This window comes from Octopus sinensis, linkage group LG2 (assembly GCF_006345805.1).
Source record: "Octopus sinensis linkage group LG2, ASM634580v1, whole genome shotgun sequence".
Lineage (NCBI taxonomy): Eukaryota > Metazoa > Mollusca > Cephalopoda > Octopoda > Octopodidae > Octopus > Octopus sinensis.
The window spans coordinates 121526416-121546652 of NC_042998.1; the positions used below are offsets into that span (position 1 = coordinate 121526416).

At 36.6% G+C, this 20237-nt stretch overlaps 1 protein-coding gene and 1 long non-coding RNA gene across 2 annotated transcripts; both read left to right on the forward strand.

Moving 5' to 3' along the window:
* Window positions 1–880: 880 nt before the first annotated feature.
* Window positions 881–3990, forward strand: LOC118761320. The gene is made up of 2 exons (XR_004997288.1): window positions 881–1349; window positions 1383–3990. It is a non-coding gene; the product is annotated as an uncharacterized LOC118761320 (long non-coding RNA).
* A 7089-nt stretch (window positions 3991–11079) lies between these two features.
* Window positions 11080–19985, forward strand: LOC115229635 (protein N-lysine methyltransferase METTL21A). Its single transcript, XM_029799962.2, has 3 exons — window positions 11080–11674; window positions 16237–16348; window positions 19571–19985. Exons 1-3 carry the CDS (start codon window positions 11471–11473, stop codon window positions 19975–19977), a joined length of 723 nt encoding a protein of 240 aa, XP_029655822.1. The 5' UTR covers window positions 11080–11470; the 3' UTR covers window positions 19978–19985.
* The last annotated feature ends 252 nt before the right edge of the window (window positions 19986–20237 follow it).

The following is a 20237-nucleotide window of genomic DNA, read 5'->3' on the forward strand; positions in this document are numbered from 1 at the left end:
CCGCTACTGATTTGGTCACCTAGGTAACGGAAGCTATCAACTACTTCTAGTTTTTCTCCCTGGAATGTGGCGGATGTTGTTCTCTGCACATTTTCAGTGTTTATTGCTCCTGAGCATCTACCACATATAAAAACTATCTTCCCATTTAGCCTTCTTTTGATATTGCTGCACCTCTTATGAGTCCATAGCATACACTGGGCTCATCTTATAGAGTTTCTACAGATCGAGCAGGGCCATCTTACCTAAAGAGATTTGTGGTCTGCCTGCCTTCCTACTTATTAGGACTTTGGTTTTAGCTAGGTTGACTCTAGGGCCCTTCAATTCTAATCCTTGTTTCCACACTTGAAACTTCTCTAGTTCTGATAGTGACTCAGCAATTAGAGCAAGGTCGTCAGCATAGAGGAGCTCCCAAGGACATCTTGTCTTGAATTCCTCTGTTATTGCCTGGAGGACTATGATAAATAGGAGGGGACTGAGAACTGGACCTTGGATCCCTACCTCTACCTGGAATTCTTCACTGTACTTGATGCCAACCCTCACCTGACTGACAGCGTCCCTGTACATGGCTTGCACAGCTCTCACTAACCATTCATCTATCCCTAGATTCCTCATTGACCACCAGATAAGGGATCGGGGGACCCTGTCAAGGGCTTTCTCCATGTCAACAAAAGCCAAGTACAGAGCTTTATCTTTGGCTATGTATTTCTCCTGCAGCTGTCTTATCAGAAATATAGCATCAGTGGTGCTTTTCCCTGGAATGAACCCAAACTGCATCCATCTAAACTGACTCTCTCCCTAATTAGTTGGGCTATAACCCTCTTCATTACCTGATCCAACAGCTTGATACTTCTGTAATTATTTGTATCTAAAGCGTCACCTTTACCTTTGTAGCAGTTGACTATTGTGCTGCTACATCAGTCAATGGGTATGACTCCTTCGTGTATCACTTGGTTAACTATATGGGTGACTAGGCTATAACCAACATTCTTACCTCTGTAAGTGCTAGTCTTATCAGTATTCGTTGCAGTAAATTTAGGTATAGTTGGTGTTATATCCATAATCTCATCTATATAGTCAACTTATTCTTGTTCTAACATGAACTCCGCATTTGATTAGCTTTCTCTATGGGATACTAACAACTCAACAACATCATTTGAATGCATCACATCATTCTGAATTTGATGTTTCTGTTAGTGGAAAACTTGTTGAATCATAGATACAGTCTAATCATACATTTTTCCAAGCACCATTCATAGTTGAGGGTTTCTCTTTCCCCCATGACTTAGTTGTGCTCTCCAAAGCATCCATTATGTTCAACTTCCAAAAGTTCCTCACTGTCAATTATGAGGGTGGAATGAAAAGTTCATAATGTAACTATGAAGGAGTGATACTAGAGCTGTGAAATCTTGCATGCATTAATTTCAACACTTTCTTATTAATAACTGCATTGTTTCTTTCCAAGTAAACTGATATCTGACTCTTCAAAAGTAACTTGTAGTGACTTCTCTTGAAAAGCAACAAAATTGGCACCATGGTGTTATCAAGTACCTGCAGAAAAAGGATTTAACCCCCAAGAAGATTCATGCTGATATGGTTGCTTCATTAGAGTATGACACTCCACCTTTATCAAAGCTGAGGAGGGGAAGGAAGAATCTTGAAGCTGACCCAAGGTTGGGATGTCCTGCAACTGCCACCACTGAATAACACATTGATCATATTCACCACATGATGAGGGATGACAGATTGATTATAAATCAAATAGCCAATGCTATTAGTATATCTCATGAGAGAGTTGGGAATATTCTACACAATGAACTTGACATGACAAAGGTTTCTGTTTGGTGACTGCCATGTCTTCTAACACCTGATCAAAAATGCACCAGGCTGATCACATCACAGGGAAAATCAAACATTGTTTGAGGCAGATCCAGCTGGTACCCTTGAATATTTCCTAACCCCGAGTGATAGTGGAAACTTTCCTCCTTGCTTACTCCAAAGAAAGCTAAGGTCATTACAACTGCTGGGAAGGCATTGTGTTTATTGACTATTTTCAAAAGGGCCACCAATAGAAAGTACTATGCCAACTTGCTGAGGCAGTTATGAAAGGCTGTCAAGACCAAATGCCTATAAAAACTGACTTTGCCTTTCAGGGTTGATGAATTAAGTACCAGTTGAACACTGGAGTCAATGTAATTGACTCACCCCCTTCCCTGTTATTGCTGACATGCCAAAATTTGAAACCAATATTCTGACAAAAAAATGTTTGTTAACCATTCTTTAGAAAGATTCTTAGTCATACATGTTTTTTTGAATGCCAAATTAGAGGTAAAGCTTGAAGTGATATTATAAGTAGCATATCTTCCCAGAGGTGTCTGACTATGTTTGTTAGTTTTAGATCCAGGTGTTGATTTTTCTTCTTTAGAAACAAACTTTCCAGCAAGCTTGCTCTGCCAGAAAAGTGCAATTTCAACATTGTATATTTGCTTTGGTATGTAAGCTCAGGTCATTTTCTTCTGCTGCTCAGGACAGTTAGTAGTAATCACTATTTCAACACTGACAACATCACCAATAATTTTTATGCTGTGCAAATTTAAATCCTTGAGCCTTTCAAACCAACCTTTCTTAGTCTGAAAATGTTTTTCATTATGTCATTCACACTTTTAATCTCTTTTTCTTCTTTAAATTGCCATTATGCTTTGAGCATGATCCTTAGTCCATACATTTGAGCTGCCATTCTATTTTAAGCATTACATTAGATCTATGAACGAACAAGATCTAAGCAGTTATACATAGTAGCTTCTTGAGTACTCAATTTTCCCTTTATTGTTAAGTTTTGTTGACTTTGTAAACATTGCAAGTTTTAATATTTAGGCAATTTTTTTCTCCCACACCAAGCCCTTTTAAAACACTAAGTGTAAAGAAATTATACATACAGTGTAATCCCTTTAGGATTCTACACTACTACCTTCATTTCCATTTGATGGTTTCTTTCCAAACAACTTGGAATGTTGATAAATCCAACAGTGGTGGTGATCAATAAGTATTCACAACAAATATGTAGTATATAGTACTCACCAGGAAAGAATTGTTTTTCTATGGTTGTAAGAATGGAAATAAAATGAAAGGGTATCAGAGTGAGGTGGGAAGAAGTACATGCGGATTACAGTTAGTTAAAAGGTTACCAAGTCCACAAGCATTTTGTCCCTTGCACCTCAAACTTAAACCAAAGAAACCTCCACCATTCATACACATGCTCTCTATTGTCTTAACATAAGAAATGTTGCCACAGGCGTTGCTATCATTGATACAGTTACTGTTATTGCCAATTAGCTATTCATAATTGGGTGTGGGGAGGTATTGTTAGTCTCCAATAAATCATTGATGTCTCATTCAGCTTTTAAAATATATAAGATGTGTACTATGTCAATCTCTTTTATTTTAGAAGGGGTTGCTTATCTTGTTCATACTATTGGTGGTGGTGGTGGTTATTAATGAGTTGGGTGATAAGAGCAGATGCTGTTTCTGTATTGATGTTGATAATAGTTGTGGATGTAAAGATTGGTTTTTGTATATGTGTACCGTAAAAACATGTAAATTGCACACCTGTGTAATTTACACAGGTGATTTTTAGGATAAAATTTGTTAAAAAAAGTTTCTTATGTAAAATTCACACCAAAAAGTTTTCAGTATTGCCGATATAGCTAGGGAAAAAGGTTTTCACTTTAGTTGTATTTAGCATAATTTCACTTAACTTATGATTAGATTTTATTAAATTTTCATTAAATAAAAATAATTTTGTTTAACAGGTATCACATTGAAAGCTTTTAAATTACAAAGTGTTTGTATTGTTTATAATAAACTTTATTTTACATTTCTTGCTCACAAGAGATTATATCCAATCTTTAACATACTGCTGTATGCCTTTTCAAATCATGATCACAGGAAAAGTTGTTGATAAGAATTACCAACAAAAACAAAGCTCATAAATACACACAGGTGTTGCAAATTGAGTTTAATTACCAATATACATCAGCTTGGATGACACTTTACACAACCAACAGAGGAAGGTGACTGATCAACCTGATTATGTAAACAGAATTCTTTTCTGCCTATACTTGTTGGAGCCTTTGATATGGAGTATCAATCCCTTTCACACTTATAAAATACCAAGCAAACTTTAAAATTTGTCATTACCGCTGTTGTCAGTATGGGCAGAACTTACAAATCATTTACTGCAAAGGAGAAATTAAATATGTTGAATATGCAGTTGAACATGGCAATAGAACCAAATTTTCAAAATTGGTGTAAACAGTACAGCAAACTTAAAACTGTGCCTAGTAATAAACATAAAATCAAGATTATCCATATCATTACATTTTTTTAAAGTCAGGAATATCCATATTATGTATGTCAAATGGTGCTCCATTGTGATAAGTAGAAAAGCTCCAAGCATTGTAAAATATGTCCCGGACCGTGTTTACCAGCATGAACATCAGACTTCAAAAAGTAGTTTTTAATGGTTTTAGTAAATTTATACAGAAGTAAGCATTATACTATCCAGCATAAATAAAAGTCAACTTCATATTTAAGCCATTATTTTTTCTGACATTAAATGAGTCAACTTTCAGTACAAATGTTTACACTTTGTATGTCTTTTTGCAACAAAAAAAAGTTCTGGACACTATCTACTCGTGTAATTTACGCACCCCCTAAAGTTTGTTTTTGTGAAAAAATAGTGCATAAATTACATGTATTTTTATGGTAAACATGAAGTGAGATACTCATTGTAATCCAAGAAAATATACTAACACAAATATTCACAGTGAAAAATTAACCCACATTCCGTAGGTGTTTATAGAGATGCATATGCAAAAACACATGTATGTACTTGTGAATATGTTTTTAAATTCTTTTACTTGTTTCAGTCATTTGACTGGCCATGTTGGAGCACCACCTTTAGTCGAGCAAATTGACCCCAGGACTTATTCTTTGTAAGCCTAGTACTTATTCTATCAGTCTCTTTTGCCAAACTGCTGAGTTACAGGGATGTAAACACACCAGCATCAAGCGATGTTGGGGGGAACAAACATACACGCACACATACATACGATGGGCTTCTTTCAGTTTCCGTCTACCAAATCCACTCACAAGGCTTTGGTCACCCCGAGGCTATAGTCGAAGACACTTGCCCAAGGTGCCACACAGTGGGACTGAATCCAGAACCATGTGGTTCGTAAGCAAGCTACTTACCACACAGCCACTCCTAGGCCTTTAATTATATTTTTGATCTCTGCTAAAATGCCAAAATGTGGCCTTTTAGTTAAGAAGAAAGTATAATTTGTAAACTAAAAATTCATCTGAGTTTCCAAAACGGCAAAATTACAAACTCTCCTGAAATCAGTGGTCATACTTTACAATTTCCATAAGCTTAAAATTCTGTAACTTGAGACTGCCATAACATAGGGGATGCCTCTGTATCATCATCACCATCATCATTTAATGACTATTTTTCCAAACTTACATGGATCCAATGGAATTTGTTGTGGTAGCTTATCTACTACCAGGTTCCCTATCTGTTGCTAACACTCACCTGTTTTCACAACAGATTGCAAATAAAGAATAATGCTTGTATGATAGTGACAACGATCCTTTGCTATTTTAATGTGGAGTCAAGGCAAGAAAACAATAGCACACACATATTTACAAATACATATATACACAACAGGCTTCTTTTAGTTTCCGTCTACGAAATCCACTCAAATGGTTTTAGTCAACCTTCTATTACACTGGGACTGAACCTGAAGCCATATGGTTAGGAAGCAAACGTTTTATCACATAACTTTTTCCCATACAAGTATAGTTATCAATATATCTATATACAAAAAAAAATGGAGAATGTGTCACAGAATAATCACTATATTTATTATAATAATAGTCATGTTTAAGTTTTAATTACCTAAATCTATATGCGATTAAATTGCATTATGAATTTTAAAAAGCAAAAGCCTTCATCTAGGCAAGAGTTTATCAAAGTAAATCTTTTTCCATACATCTTCAATGGATGGAGAGTTCATTCTAATTGAATTGTAGTCTGTGTGTCTTGGATTCCATTCAAAAAATAGCTAGAGGCTGATTTTGACCACTTGACATGGGATAGGCATAGTTTGGAAGAACTAGGTCATGTTTCTATCCACCTTTTTTAGTGGTGCAAAAAAGTTTTTTTTACAAGCCGGTCATTTTTTCATCTCTTCAAGAGATGAAAGACCAATGATAAGCACTAGTACATCTGCACATGTGGAATTCCTGGTATTGTTAATTGATATGGAGATAAACTGGTATTTATCTTGGATAAATATCCCTAATTATGATTTTATTCAATATATTCCCTTCTCAGATTCACACACTTATTGCAGCAGTCCTTCAGCTTTTCTAAGCCCAGTAAAAGAACTCAGAAAGTTGGGCTTCCAACAAGGCTTTTTGTGATACCCATAAAGCCTCATATCATCATCATAATTTAAAGTTCATGTTCCATGCTAGCATAGGTTGTACAAAAATCCAATGGGTCCTATGACCGTATTGTTCCCCAGTCTCTGCTTTGGGTGACATTGGAACGCAATCCGTGTATGGAGTTGCTAACCTACCATACTGACATTACTAACTTGAGAAATACCAAAATAAATTTAATATTCTGACTGGGAAACTCTGTGTTGGTGTGTTCATGTCCCTGTAACTTAGTGGTTTCACAAAAGAGACCAATAGAATAAAAGGTTTTTTAAAAAAAAAGGACTGGGGTTGATTAGTTTCATTAAAATTTTCTAAGGTGGTGTCACAGCATAACTGCAGTCTAATGATTATAACAAGATAAAAATGTGTTTATATATATATATATATATGTGTGTGTGTGTTTATATATATGTATGTATATATACATGTATGTAGCCAAGCGAAATTGTAGCTTGAGAAGACCCATCTAGCCAAGTGAAATCATAGTCGTGGCATGTAAAAAGCACCCTCAAACCTTGGGCCTCATGGAGGCAGTGACAAGTGACCAAGACCTTTGGCAATATACCATGCTTCCAAAGACCTCTCAAGCCAAATGAGATCACAGTCGTGGCTGATGCTGGTGTTTCATAACTGGCACATAAAAAGCACCCACTACACTCTTGGAGTGGTTGGTGTTAGGAGGGGCATCCAGCTGTAGAAACCATGCCAAATCAGATTGGAACCTGGTGCAGCTTACCAGGTTTCAGTCAAACCGTCCAGCCCATACGAGCATGGAAAAAAATGATGATGTATATATATATGTGTGTGTGTTAGTAATGCATACTAATGGCAAATGAGCGAAAACAATGTAGCACCAAATTGACCCTTTAGTCATATCAAGGACATGTCAACCTTTCTTGTGCAGGTGCCACACTAAAATGCACCCAATACACACCATAGAGTGGTTGGAGGTAGGAAGGGCATCCCGGCATAGAAATGAAATATACAAGTGAAATGTGGTCCTTCAACTTACCTAAGAGAGCAGCAACTGAATAAAGAACCAATTTGGTTCATGATAACCTATTCAGTGAAAGCTAGAATGGAAATTGGACATAGACTGGTGATAATGATGCATATGTGAAGAGTGCACTGACCTCTCCCCCCTTTTTTCTTTTTTTCTTTTTGCAGCATTCTTGAGTTGTATTACACAACCAGTCACTTTTATTATTGCATTCACTCTATTGCTGCATCCTGCAATACATTTATCCCAGCTTATATCGTTCATTTTCATAAAACTATCAGTTAAATATGTTTTTTCCACATTGTATGCATTTCCAAACTCTCACATAAAATCAAATCTTTAATTTTTTTTTCCTTTAAAGTGATTTTAAATAAAAATAAGTTAAACTACCAGTCCAGCAATGTCTATATCTCTTATCTCTTATTTGTTTCAGTCATTAGGCTGTGGCTAAAGATGACATTTCACATAACCTAACTTATTATTTTGAAAATAGAGAATGGCAATTTTTTTTTCATAAAATATATTTTTATTCAATTTTATTGAAACATCAAGGTGACAAAACTGGCATGACTTTTCAAAGTCTTGTTCAAAGTATCAATGTAGATTTTGGCATGAGGTATCAAAGTTGTATGTGAATGACAGTTGGGTGTAAAAGATTAAGGGGGAATAAAGAATAGTATCATCTATGTGAGAGTGATGTCATCGGAGATAATGACATAGATATATTGGTAGAAGGGTGTAGATACAAGACTGAAACTTGGGGCACACCATTTCATAGAATGTGGGTCAGCTAGTGCTCCATGAGTATACACCATGGACAGGAACCAACCAATTCAAGAGATGAAAATCAGGTAGAGCCCATAGTTGTAACTGTAATTTACAAATTGATTTACACATATTCTTATATCTCCACCTAAATTTTTGGGAATAAAATTCAGCTTTGAGAATTTTTGCCTACAGGGTTATCTAATAAGTTAAACCAGAAGTTGTTTATTCTCATGTCAGTAGTTAATGAATGAATCTATGATAAAAGATTGGTAGTCAGCCATGAACACCCAAATATCAGTTATATATGACACTGTGTGTGTGATTTAAAAAACCTCATATTTCTAGCAAACTGCACAGTCATTTAAAGCAGCTCTTGCTTAGAGAGGAAAGGGTGAAATGTCAAGTCATATGATGTTCAAGCCTCATGATAACAGTAAAAATGAAGTTTCAATTTTCTCTGATATAAGTCAGTAATCTTTCTGTAGAGACACCTTTTTAAAAAACAGTAATTGGTACAAAGTCATGCATTTTTGGGGGTAGGTGGAATCAACACAGACTGTAAGAAGACAAATCTAAATGTTGCTGGCAATTTAGCATTACCATTTCTGTCAACTATCGCCCTTGCTTGTGCTCAGTCTGGCAAAGTTGCCCCTCTCATCACTCTTGTGTGTATTGACTCTCGAGCCACTACAACACAAGCTGGAGACATTGAGGGGCATCCCACATGATCTAGGATGTGGGAGATGCATGTCAGCATTTTCTAACAACGTCACTGTAGTGGTGTTGGAGCATAAACATATGGAAATGATTGGCATCGGTCTCAGGGACTAAGAGGCGGTATCAGGAGTGACGGTTAACCAGAAAAAATCAGTGGGCTTGTGGCTTGGCACCTGGAGAAGCAAGTCCATCCTATCCAATTGCATCGTTGGGCACTAGATGGACAGACCGGTTAATTGCTTGTTGTTTGGTTTGGTCTGGATTTTCAGATGGACAAAAACTGGGACAAGGTAATGAAAAGGGTAATTACTCTCACCCAGAAATGGGCTGAGAGGAAGCTATCCCTGAAAGGTTGGGCAGAGGTGACTAATGCCTACATTGCATCCATCATCTACTACTACTTGACCATCATACTTTATCTCAGCCACCATCTGATAATGTTGGAGAGTATACTCTTCCACTTTATGTGGAAGGGATGTGTAGGTATGGCTTTGGCCAGTGGCGCAAAATAAGTAGAGAGACAGACCGCGCTTAGATACCAACCAATCAAAATAGTGGATACAACAACGTTAAACTAGCCAAAGATGTTTGTAATCTCAAACGAGATCATTCTTAATATTTCTCTCAAACGGTGAAGATAGCAATGAAGATAACAATATTGCTACAGATGCATCCCAATGGTCAGGCAGTCTATCTTCTGCCAACACCCACTGCATGGTGGCTTGGACATGCCGTGGTTGATGATGTACTGAGGGTACATCTTTAGTGCTTCCTTGACAGTGAACAGGTGTGGTTACAGTTTGCCAGATGCTTATTTCCCCAGCTGGTCTCTTTAATGAAGCTGCAGTTCTGGGTCAAACAGAGTGCTAGAGAAGGTATTTGGAAAGTGGAATGTCCTCAAGCACTCACAGCCCTCAGCCAATTGGACACTGCAATAGGTGGAATGTCCTCTTTAGCTTTTTATAAAGCATTAATGGAAGGAAAGTGCGCTGACGTTCTTGGGGAGACCTTGGCTGTTGAAGAAGATAATCTAGCCGCTTTAGGGTAGAGAGGGAAGTGTTGTCATTTAGCCAGTTTGCTTGAAGTGGATGCAAAGTGGCAAGAATGGTGTGAATGAATGGGCCTACCCTGAACATACACCTGTAGTTGGAGAAAAGGGAAGAAACAGAGGCACTTGCTCCAAAAGTCAAGGTACACATGGTTTTTATGGGGGTTTTCCATGAGCAGCCCTTCAACGTCTCCTCTCTATTAAGGATTACACATTGTCGAATATTTTTTTTGTTTCATTGCTCACACGTAAAACCCCCACAACATACACATTCTTTGTTTTTTCCTGTACTGTCCACAATGTTTTTCTTAATGTAAACCCTTTGTGGTTAATAAAGAAATCATCATCATCATCATTATTATTATTATTATTATTTCCTTGTGGGACTAACACGTGGAACTGATAGTAATGACAATGGTGTGAGAATAGTGATTTTCTATCAATCTCTGGTATACATTTATTTCATAATTAACTGAAGGTAAGAATTGTCAAGGCACAATATTTCAGCGCTCTGAATTCAACCGTTGAGTCGACTTTTCATCAACCTCAGTTTCGAAAAATTTCCTTCTCTCGGAAACGGCTGTGTTGAAGGCTCCAAAGAAGGAGAGGTCAAACTCGTTCTGCTCTTCTTAACGTACTAATCTTCCTAACAGTCATTCCAGTTCATTTTTATCCCATCACCTTTTAATATCCCAGTCCACACTTTTGACACTTTATTTACCTGGTTTCAAAAGAAAATTGACATAAGTTTTTATAATTTTGCTAAATAAAAGCGGGACAACCAGAACCATTGCTCGGAATAACAGCAAAATTCCCCCAAATACTGCCTTAAAAAGGTGTTGTCCTTGATATTAAAAAATACAATATAATAATGGGTAGAACGTCTTCAGTAGATCTACTCTAGGCTTGGGCATCCTGATTTGTGAAGCGGGCCACACTACTAAAAATATTCAAGGTAATTTTTCGTTCGGCATGTCACTTAGAAAGACCCGCTGTTTCCCATTGCTGACCATTGGATCTAAATAACACAGAAGAATAATTAAGTAGGGGAAGTAACCCACTTCCATTCTCCACATTGACTTATAAAAGTAACTGTCGTCGCTCAACCTGCTAGAAATAACAGCTATATCTCCCTTACTTTACATCCTATCGTCTTCAAAAAGGAGATATTATAGGACAATGTGGTCCGGGTTAGGAATTTCTGCAATAAAAAATTAAGAAGAAAAGTTGGTCGTGACTTGAATAACTTTTGATGAAAAATAAATGTGCTCGATCGGCATCGACTTTGGGCTAAACAATAACAAAAGCCTACATAGAGACCTCCCTCGTATTTGCTAATTTGGCATGAATACTAATGTTACATTTCTTACATTATCAGTTTGATCTAACTCATCAGATTGTTACTTGAGTTCTGAAAACTTCTTACAGTCAACATGGAAGTAGCCTATGCAAACAAGACATCCGACAACATTCAATCGAACTGTTCGGCCACATCTCAAGCTCTGGTTCCTTACGACCATAACATTCCATTCCAACAGTTCAAGACACCCACGCGCAGTTTCCAGTTTGTTGGACAACAACTGACTATTTTACAACAATGGGATCTGCTAGGAGTTGCAGCGGTCGTCTGGGATTCGGTATGTAAAATATTCATGATTCCATTTTTATGATACATTTTTGACCAATATCTCACACACATATGCTCAGTGTCTGACGTGAGGCCCGGATAGGGACAATTATGCCTGAATATTCATAATGGCGGCCGGCGAAAAGGAAGGCTTGCTAAAATCAATAATAAAGGGTCAGTTTACATTATAACTCTGAGCGCATTCTAGCAATATATACCTTTCAGTCAATTTCTTTATTAACCATGAGGTTGAGAAAAAGAGGGGACGATACGAGGACAGACAAAACAAACATTGGGGTCAGGGTATCAAATGAGACGAAACGTATGAATAAACAAACAAAATATATACAATTAAATAAGAATGAGTGATTATAGGCTCACATGGCTGAGATGTAAACGGAACCCCTCCCCCTTTAAAAATTTACCAATTTATTTTTTAAGGAATCCTACGTCTTTTTTTTTTCAGAATCATAATCTCCATATTTTTGTACGTATGTCGCAAAAAAGAAATTTCCGGAAAAAGTGAAAAGTTGGCCAAACTAAAGCGTTTGACTCGGTCATAAAAACAAACAAAAAAAAATAGTGTAATAGGTGTAAAACAACTTCCTCTAAACGAATGTGACCAAAAAAATGCTCTCTCGCGAAAGGGGGCTGGGGGCGAGGACTCGGAAAATTCACATCGTGAATGTTCTAGGTCTGACCCGGGCACAAAAACAACAAAGAAATTTTTTAATTCTTTAAGCAGACAGTTTGTGTTATTAGGGTGACATTTTCATTTGACACCGCTAGAAAAAAATCCCATTTTCCGTAGCGGTGTCGTATGAAATTGTCACCCATAATTATAGCCCTAGTATCGATCTATTGCATTTCAATCTATTTTAGATTTAGGGTTAGAGTCAGGGTTAGTTAGGGGTGGGGGAAGGGTATCTTTTTTCTTCACAAATGTAAATAAACCCAATCTGTTTCTTAAAGGAGGGACATATTCATTATGCACAGAATGTTATTTACCTAAATGGACGTCAGCGATTGGTTAAAATTGCCGAAATGCTCGAAATTAAAGACGAAATATGTTACAACATATAGAATTTTCTCAATAAAGCCAAGAAAAAATGATGTTTTATAAACACATTCTACCAGTATACGAAGTTTAAAACTTTTCAGTTACCTAGAAATTATGTTACAAAGTGCCGTTCAAAAGGAAAAGATCCAATTCTCTTTAACATACATTTAAATTATTATGTTATAGAAATAATTATAACCTGTGCGTTGCACATTTCTTGAGTACAAACTGCAAGTCCATGTTTTAGGTATAAACAACAAAATTACAACTTATTATCTTCAGACCTGGCTGAAGTTTGCACCATCTCAATCAGGCGCTTCTTACCCTTGTCTCTCTTCTTTAAAAATTATGCTCAATCCTTCACTGAATGGTATCACTCTGGAGCTTCTTCTGTACTCATGTCTTTATTGCACATGTTCACTTGCAATGACTCAAGAGGAGCATTAGAACACATTGAATGGTATAATCTTTGGTACGCCACTCTCTTCTACTTGTTTCAGTCATTAGACTGCAGCCATGCTAGGGCTTTGCCTTAAAGGATTTTACTCAAACAAATCAACCCCAATGCTTATTTTTAAAAACTCTGGTACTTATTCTGTTGGACTTTTTTGCTGAACTGCTTAGTTACAGGGATGTAAACAAACCAATGCCAGTTGTCAAGTAGTGAGGGTGGGGTACAAAGACACACACACACATACAACAGACTTCCACAGTTTCTATCTACCAAATCCTCTTACTGGGCACTGGTCAGCCTGGGGTTAGGTAGAGTAGAAGGCACTTGCCCAAAGTGCCATGCAGTGGAACTGAACTTGAAACCATCTTAACCACACAGCCATGTCTGACAAAAAGAAAGAAAACCATTGAGATGGTCATGGCTCGGCCACCTTTGGTTCATAAGTTTACTTGATTTGAGCAAACTTTTTGGCTAAACCACAACATGAGAAGATCAATGTAGTCCATAGATAGCCAAACAACCTCTCTTCTTTTTGTTAGTGAGATTTTAAACACAAGGGTTACTGTTTGGGGGAGGTCATATTTCTTTACTGTTATGGATATCGCATTTTTTTTCTGCTGACTTGTATTATATAGTCTTTGACTCAATTCAGCAGTGCCAAACCAAAAGCATAGAAACTATTATTTCACTTCAAAGGTGTTGGTTAATGTATTGATATTGATATTAATAACTTCACCACACACACACATTCAACTCCATAATAATAATAATAATAATAACAACAACAACAGATACTAAAGATGGTGCTATGGCCTTTTCTTTGATAATATCTTGCTTATTATTCAGTTCAATGTGCACTTGCCTTGAACCAACCATTTCCTCAAGGCAGTGCCCCTGCATAGCCGCAGTCCAATGACTGAAACAAGTAAGAAGGATTTTAAAATTTAGAAAAAAATCGAAGAATAACCAAAAAATATAACCAAGGTGGTTATAAAAAAGTTTTCAGAAGATCTGGCTGTTATTTCTAGCATGTGGAGAAACGTTCTAGGCTTAACCTCATGCACTGGTTGAAAATCATCATCATCATCATCATCGTTTAACATCCGCTTTCCATGCTAGCATGGGTTGGACGATTTGACTGAGGACTGGCGAACTAGATAGCTGCACCAGGCTTCAATCTTGATCTGGCAGAGTTTCTACAGCTGGATGCCCTTCCTAACGCCAACCACCCCAAGAGTGTAGTGGGTGCTTTTACATGCCACTGGCATGGGGGCCAGTCAGGCAGTACTGGCAACGAACTCGCTTGATTCTTTTTACACATTCCACCGGCAGAGGTGCCAGTAAGGCTATGCTGGTAATGATCATGCTCGAATGGTGTCTTTTACATGCCACCGGCATGGAGGCCAGTTAGCTGCTCTGGCAACGATCATGCTCAAATGGTGCTCTTAGCACCCTACTAGCATGGGGCTCAAGTGCCAGTAAGGCGATGCTGGTAACGATCACACTTGAATGGTGCCTTTTATGTGCCACTGGCACAGAAGCCGGTTAGCCGCTCTGTCAACGATCATACTTGTATGGTGCTCTTTGCACCTCGCTAGCACGGATGCCAGTCATCGATTTTGATTTTGATTTCACTTGCCTCAACAGGTCTTCACAAGCAGAGTTTAGTGTCCAAAGAAGGAAAAGCTACGTATAAGTGGGCTGGTTACGCCCCTGGCATAGGCCATGAAGTTATGGTCTTATTTGGCTTGCTGGGTCTTCTCAAGCACAGCATATTTCCAAAAGTCTCAGTCACTAGTCATTTCCTTGATGTGTCCTAAGGTTTGAAGGTCGTGCTTCACCACTTCATCCCAGGTCTTCCTGGGTCTACCTCTTCCACAGGTTCCCTCAACCGCTAGGGTGTGGCACTTTTGCATACAGCTATCCTCATCCATTCTCGCCACTTGACCATACCAGTGCAGTCGTATCTCTCGCACACCACATCTGATGCTTCTTAGGTCCAACTTTTCTCTCAAGGTACTTACTCTCTGTCGAGTATGCACACTGACATTAAAAATTCTGGGGCCGATACATTCGACTAAAAATTCCTCAAGTTGGTGCCCCAGCATGGCCACAGTCTAATGACTGCAACAAGTAAAAAAGGAAGAAAAAAAACGGAAAAATATAACCAGCTTTTGTCTGGATCCCATGAATTTGGGAGACAGAAACTGAAAGAGGCTTGTCGTATATATGTGTGTGCATGTATATATATATATATATATAATATATATATATATAATATATATATATATACACATGGGTGAGCACATAAATGCAAAACAAGGCGGTAAAAATAGTACTCAAATACCAAAGGTAGAGTAAAATGCTTTTATTAAAGCTGCAAAATTATCGCCAAACTATTACTTTAGTGTTCATCACAACTGTCCAACAAATAGGAACATGAAACAGTAAATTTTTGTGATAATTTTGCAGTTTTAATTAAAGTATAATATATGTGTGTATGTCTGTGTTGGTCCCCCACCACTGCTTGATAACTGGTGTTGGTGTGTTTTTGTTCCCATAACTTGGTGGTTTGGCAAATGAGACCCATAGAATAAGTACTAGGTTTTAAAAAAAAAGAGTACTAGGGCCAATTCATTCAACAAAAAAATTTTCATGCTGATGCTCCAGCATGGCCACAGTCTAATGACTGAAACAAGTAAAAGGTAAATGATTAAAGAAACATCATATATAGTGTAGATGACATCATATAGATGACACAAAGCAAATTTAATTAAAAAAACTAGATGACACAAAGCAAATTTAATTAAAGAACTGATGAGTGACAGAAAGAAAAAAAATCAAATTGTTCAGATTAACAAAGTTGAACCAAAAGATTGTGTTATGAAATCTTTTTAAAAAGTGTTTATATTATGATATTATGCATGCCATACAGAAAGAGTGCTGCAAGTTGCCCTTGACTGAACTGAGGCCTAGCCACTACTGTAATATTTAAGCTTCGACAACACCTGAGCCATTTCAAAGAGTTATTAATTAACTCTAAATTATTCTCTTGAAGGCAATCGTCCTTTCTGAGTTCCTTGAAGTAAACCCAGAATTTGCGAAGAATAAGAATGTCATTGAACTTGGAGCTGGTACAGGACTTGTTGGTATTGTGGCTGCTTTGTTAGGTAAGTCTTATTATTTTTTACTTGTTCAATCTTTGCTGACAGCTGAATTTTCCCGTCTTTATTTTTAGTTAGCAAAGCAAAGCTTTTCCCTATTGTGAGGAGTTCAATCTTGGATTGGTCCTTGTAATGCATGATCCAATTTGTGAAGATTCTGCAGTGGATTGTCTTAGTTCAGTGAGATCCAGTTTAGTGCTGAATTGTCCTGGTTAGTTGTGAACTAGTATTAGAAGACTTTAGTATTGGATTATTCTGGGCAACTACAATCCAATATGTAAGTCTGGATTGCCCTTGTTATGCTAGAGAAAGTAGATTTATAATACGGATGAATTGGTTATCAAACACAGTACACCACATAATGTTCATTGAGAAAATTAAATGTATGGTTGACATACATAATATATTGCTGACATAGAAAACATATAGCTGACACAAGCAACTCATCACTAAAATGTAGAATGTCTGAATAACATATAGAACACGTATGTCAGTGATATGTTCCTGGTTAGTTGTATGTCAGTGATATGTTCACTGACATATAGAACACGTTGCTGACTTACAGATCATATTGCTGACTATAAATTCCTGACATAGAATCTGTTGGTAATGTACAGAACCCAGGACTATTTTGAACATATCATTACCGTATGGAAATATTGTTTTCTCTTCTGTGCATATTGACTTCTTATTGTTAAGGCTACAAAGATAGTGTATTAAACCACTGCAGTGTATCACTAATATTTTGTTGGCACCTTTACAGAGGGATGTAAAACAACTTTGATTTTGAAGTGTTTGATTAAAGTGAAACCTTTATTAAATATCAAAAGACATTTTGTCTGGTACTCTTCAACTCAAACATACTGATTATAGGTTTGAGTAAGCTACTATCACACAGATTGTAGTTCTGCAGTACTATGTATAGAACTACTATACAGTGCATTGTAGTACTATACTGTACTACTATATGCTGTCTCACTGTAAATATAGATATATCTCACTGTATAATACTACCATAATGTGTACAGTATTGCCATGTTGTATATAGTATTTCTACACTATATATATATAGTACTACAACACTGTGCATAGTAGCACCATACTATATATTGTACTATCACATTATGAATAGTACAGCCATACTGTATATAGTATTATACACAGTGTATAGTACTGTCAGACTGTGTAATACTGTACACATATGTATAACTGCCATACTATATATAGTAGATATATGTATAACTGTCATAACTATTTAGTTCTACCACACTCTATGTAGTACTCCTACATTATACATTGTATTACCTTGCTTTATATAGTAATTCCATGCTATATATAACACTACAATAGTACATATTGCCATACTGTATATAGAACTACAATTCTATATATTAATATCAGACTAGTATATAGTATGGCCATCCTGTATTTAGTATTGTAACACTATATAGTACTACCATACTGTATAGTATTACAACTCTATATATTAATATCAGACTAGTATATAGTATGACCTCTCTGTATTTAGTATTGCAACACTATATAGTACTACCATACTGTATATAGCACTGTCACACTTTTGTATCATTCATTCATCCTTTAACATGGTTGAACAACCAATCCCAACCAGTTGGGATTCATAGTATGGGTTGTACTATTCAGTCTTTCAATTGCTGAATGCAAAATGTGGCTCATGAGGGCTCCATTTATGTGATTTTCCCGAGTCACCATCTCACCTTTTCTACATCAATCCTAGTGTTCAATTGGTACTTATTTTATCATCCTTGAAAGGACAAAAGGCAAAGTCAACCTCAGTGGAATTTGAGCTCAGATGGACAAATTGTCACTAAACATTTTGTCTGACATCCTAATGATTCTGCCAGCTTGCTGCCTTACTCCATACTATGCATAGAATGGAGTGTTCCATCAATTGACTCTACATAACCTTTTCAATATGAGGGAACAGTTGCTCAACAATACACTGAGGTAATGCCAGTGTCACTGACCATCAAATGACCATTCCATTGGACATGACAGGGCTCAAATTGGTCAGTTGTATATAAAATGCCTTAAGTTATTGTATACTTCTGCTTTCTTCTTCTCCTTCAGTGTTGTTGTTGTTGCTTAGCCTCAAGTCAGCCTTGATTAAGCAAACCTATAATCAGAGGCTTTCTAGCAATGATCATCTCATCTTATTTTTGTCAGACTACATTAACCATGTGTTCTTTTATTTTTAAATGATGGTATGGTATGTGATTTGAAGAAGATTTCATTACCTTTTCTAGCTGAACGAATGACTACATAGAGATTCCTTCATTGGTTTCAGTTTTATCAGTAATGCAGGTATAATTAACAACTTTATCTAAGGACCAACAACAGCACTGGTTCAATAGTAGAGAGTCTGAAACTAAGAGCCTTTTAGTTATAGATTAATATTATGATATCTGTAGATGGCAGAAATAGAATGATAGAATGTCAGATTAAATATCTTGTAATATTTAGTGGTACCTAAACAGTCTCTGAAACCAACAGTTAATTCAATGCTAACATGCTTATTGTAGTGGGACAAGAACTTTTAATTAAAATTACAGCTATAGTTAGAATTGGAATCAGCTTAAAGATTAAAAGACAAGGGAAACAGCTATAACATTTAAATCAATTAAAACAAGAACACAAACCTCCACCAAAGCAACACCAATGTCCTCTCAATGATTAGCTGGAGAATAATTTTAAAATGAGAATATCTGAAATAAACTCGACTGCTCTCACAAATGAGAACACTAAAAATGAACCCGGCTGCTCTCAAAAATTAAGTTAAAAATCCAGAATTCTTGTCTGGTACTGGATTGATCCCAAAATCTAATTCATGCCAGTCATGAGGCTAAACATGCCTGAAAGTTTCATCCAAATCCATCCAGTGGTTCTTGAGATATCTTGTCCACAGACAAACAAACAAACGCAATTGAAAACAATACCTCTGCCTTCGCTAAGGAAGAGGTAATTATGTATATGCTTGCTATGAGGAATGAATGATCTTTGGCAAGAATGCTAAGAGCATTCTGAGTTCGAATCCAGCCCTGTTTGTCATTGTCTTAAATAGAACATTTATTGTTCTGTGCTTTTAATGTTTATTAGTTGAACAGTAAAAATTATTGTTTTTAAGTAGACGTTTGGTTGAAACAAGTAAATAAATATTAATTTTTCCTTTTGTTTTTTTTTTTCTTTCAGGAGGTGATGTTACTGTGACAGAAAGACAATCAGCCTTGGAAAATCTGTGTGCAAATGTCAATGCCAACACTGCTGTTTATGGTAACATTTCTTTACGGGCAAAGAAACTTGATTGGACAAACAACCTCTCTGATTCTTTTATGGCTGATTATGATCTCATTGTTGGTGCTGATATCATTTATATAGAAGAGACATTCCCCCATTTACTAAAAACTCTTCTCTACTTCACAAACCGATCAGGTTCTGTGATACTACTTTCTTGTAAAATTAGATATTCTAAAGATTCCAAATTTCTAGAACAAATGAAGTGTCATTTTGAAACTGAGGAACTGTTCTATGACACAGCACGGGATATTCATATTTTTAAAGCTACCAGACTACCTTTGGGAAATAAAACACTTGTGTAAGATTTTATAAAATTCTAGTCATTGTTGTTATTGTTGAAACCTTTGGTTGAACAGACATAAATCAAAGGCCTTCAACCATGGCTATACCATTTTTTGAAATACTTAGGACTAAATTATTCGATGTCCTTCCTTTTTTGATGACATAAAAGTGCTATTTAAGGGAAACAGCTGCTATTTCTTACAGTCAAATGATTACATAAAGGATTCTCCCATTCATTTGATGAAATTCTAGTTTTTTCTTAAATATAAAATTAAAATGC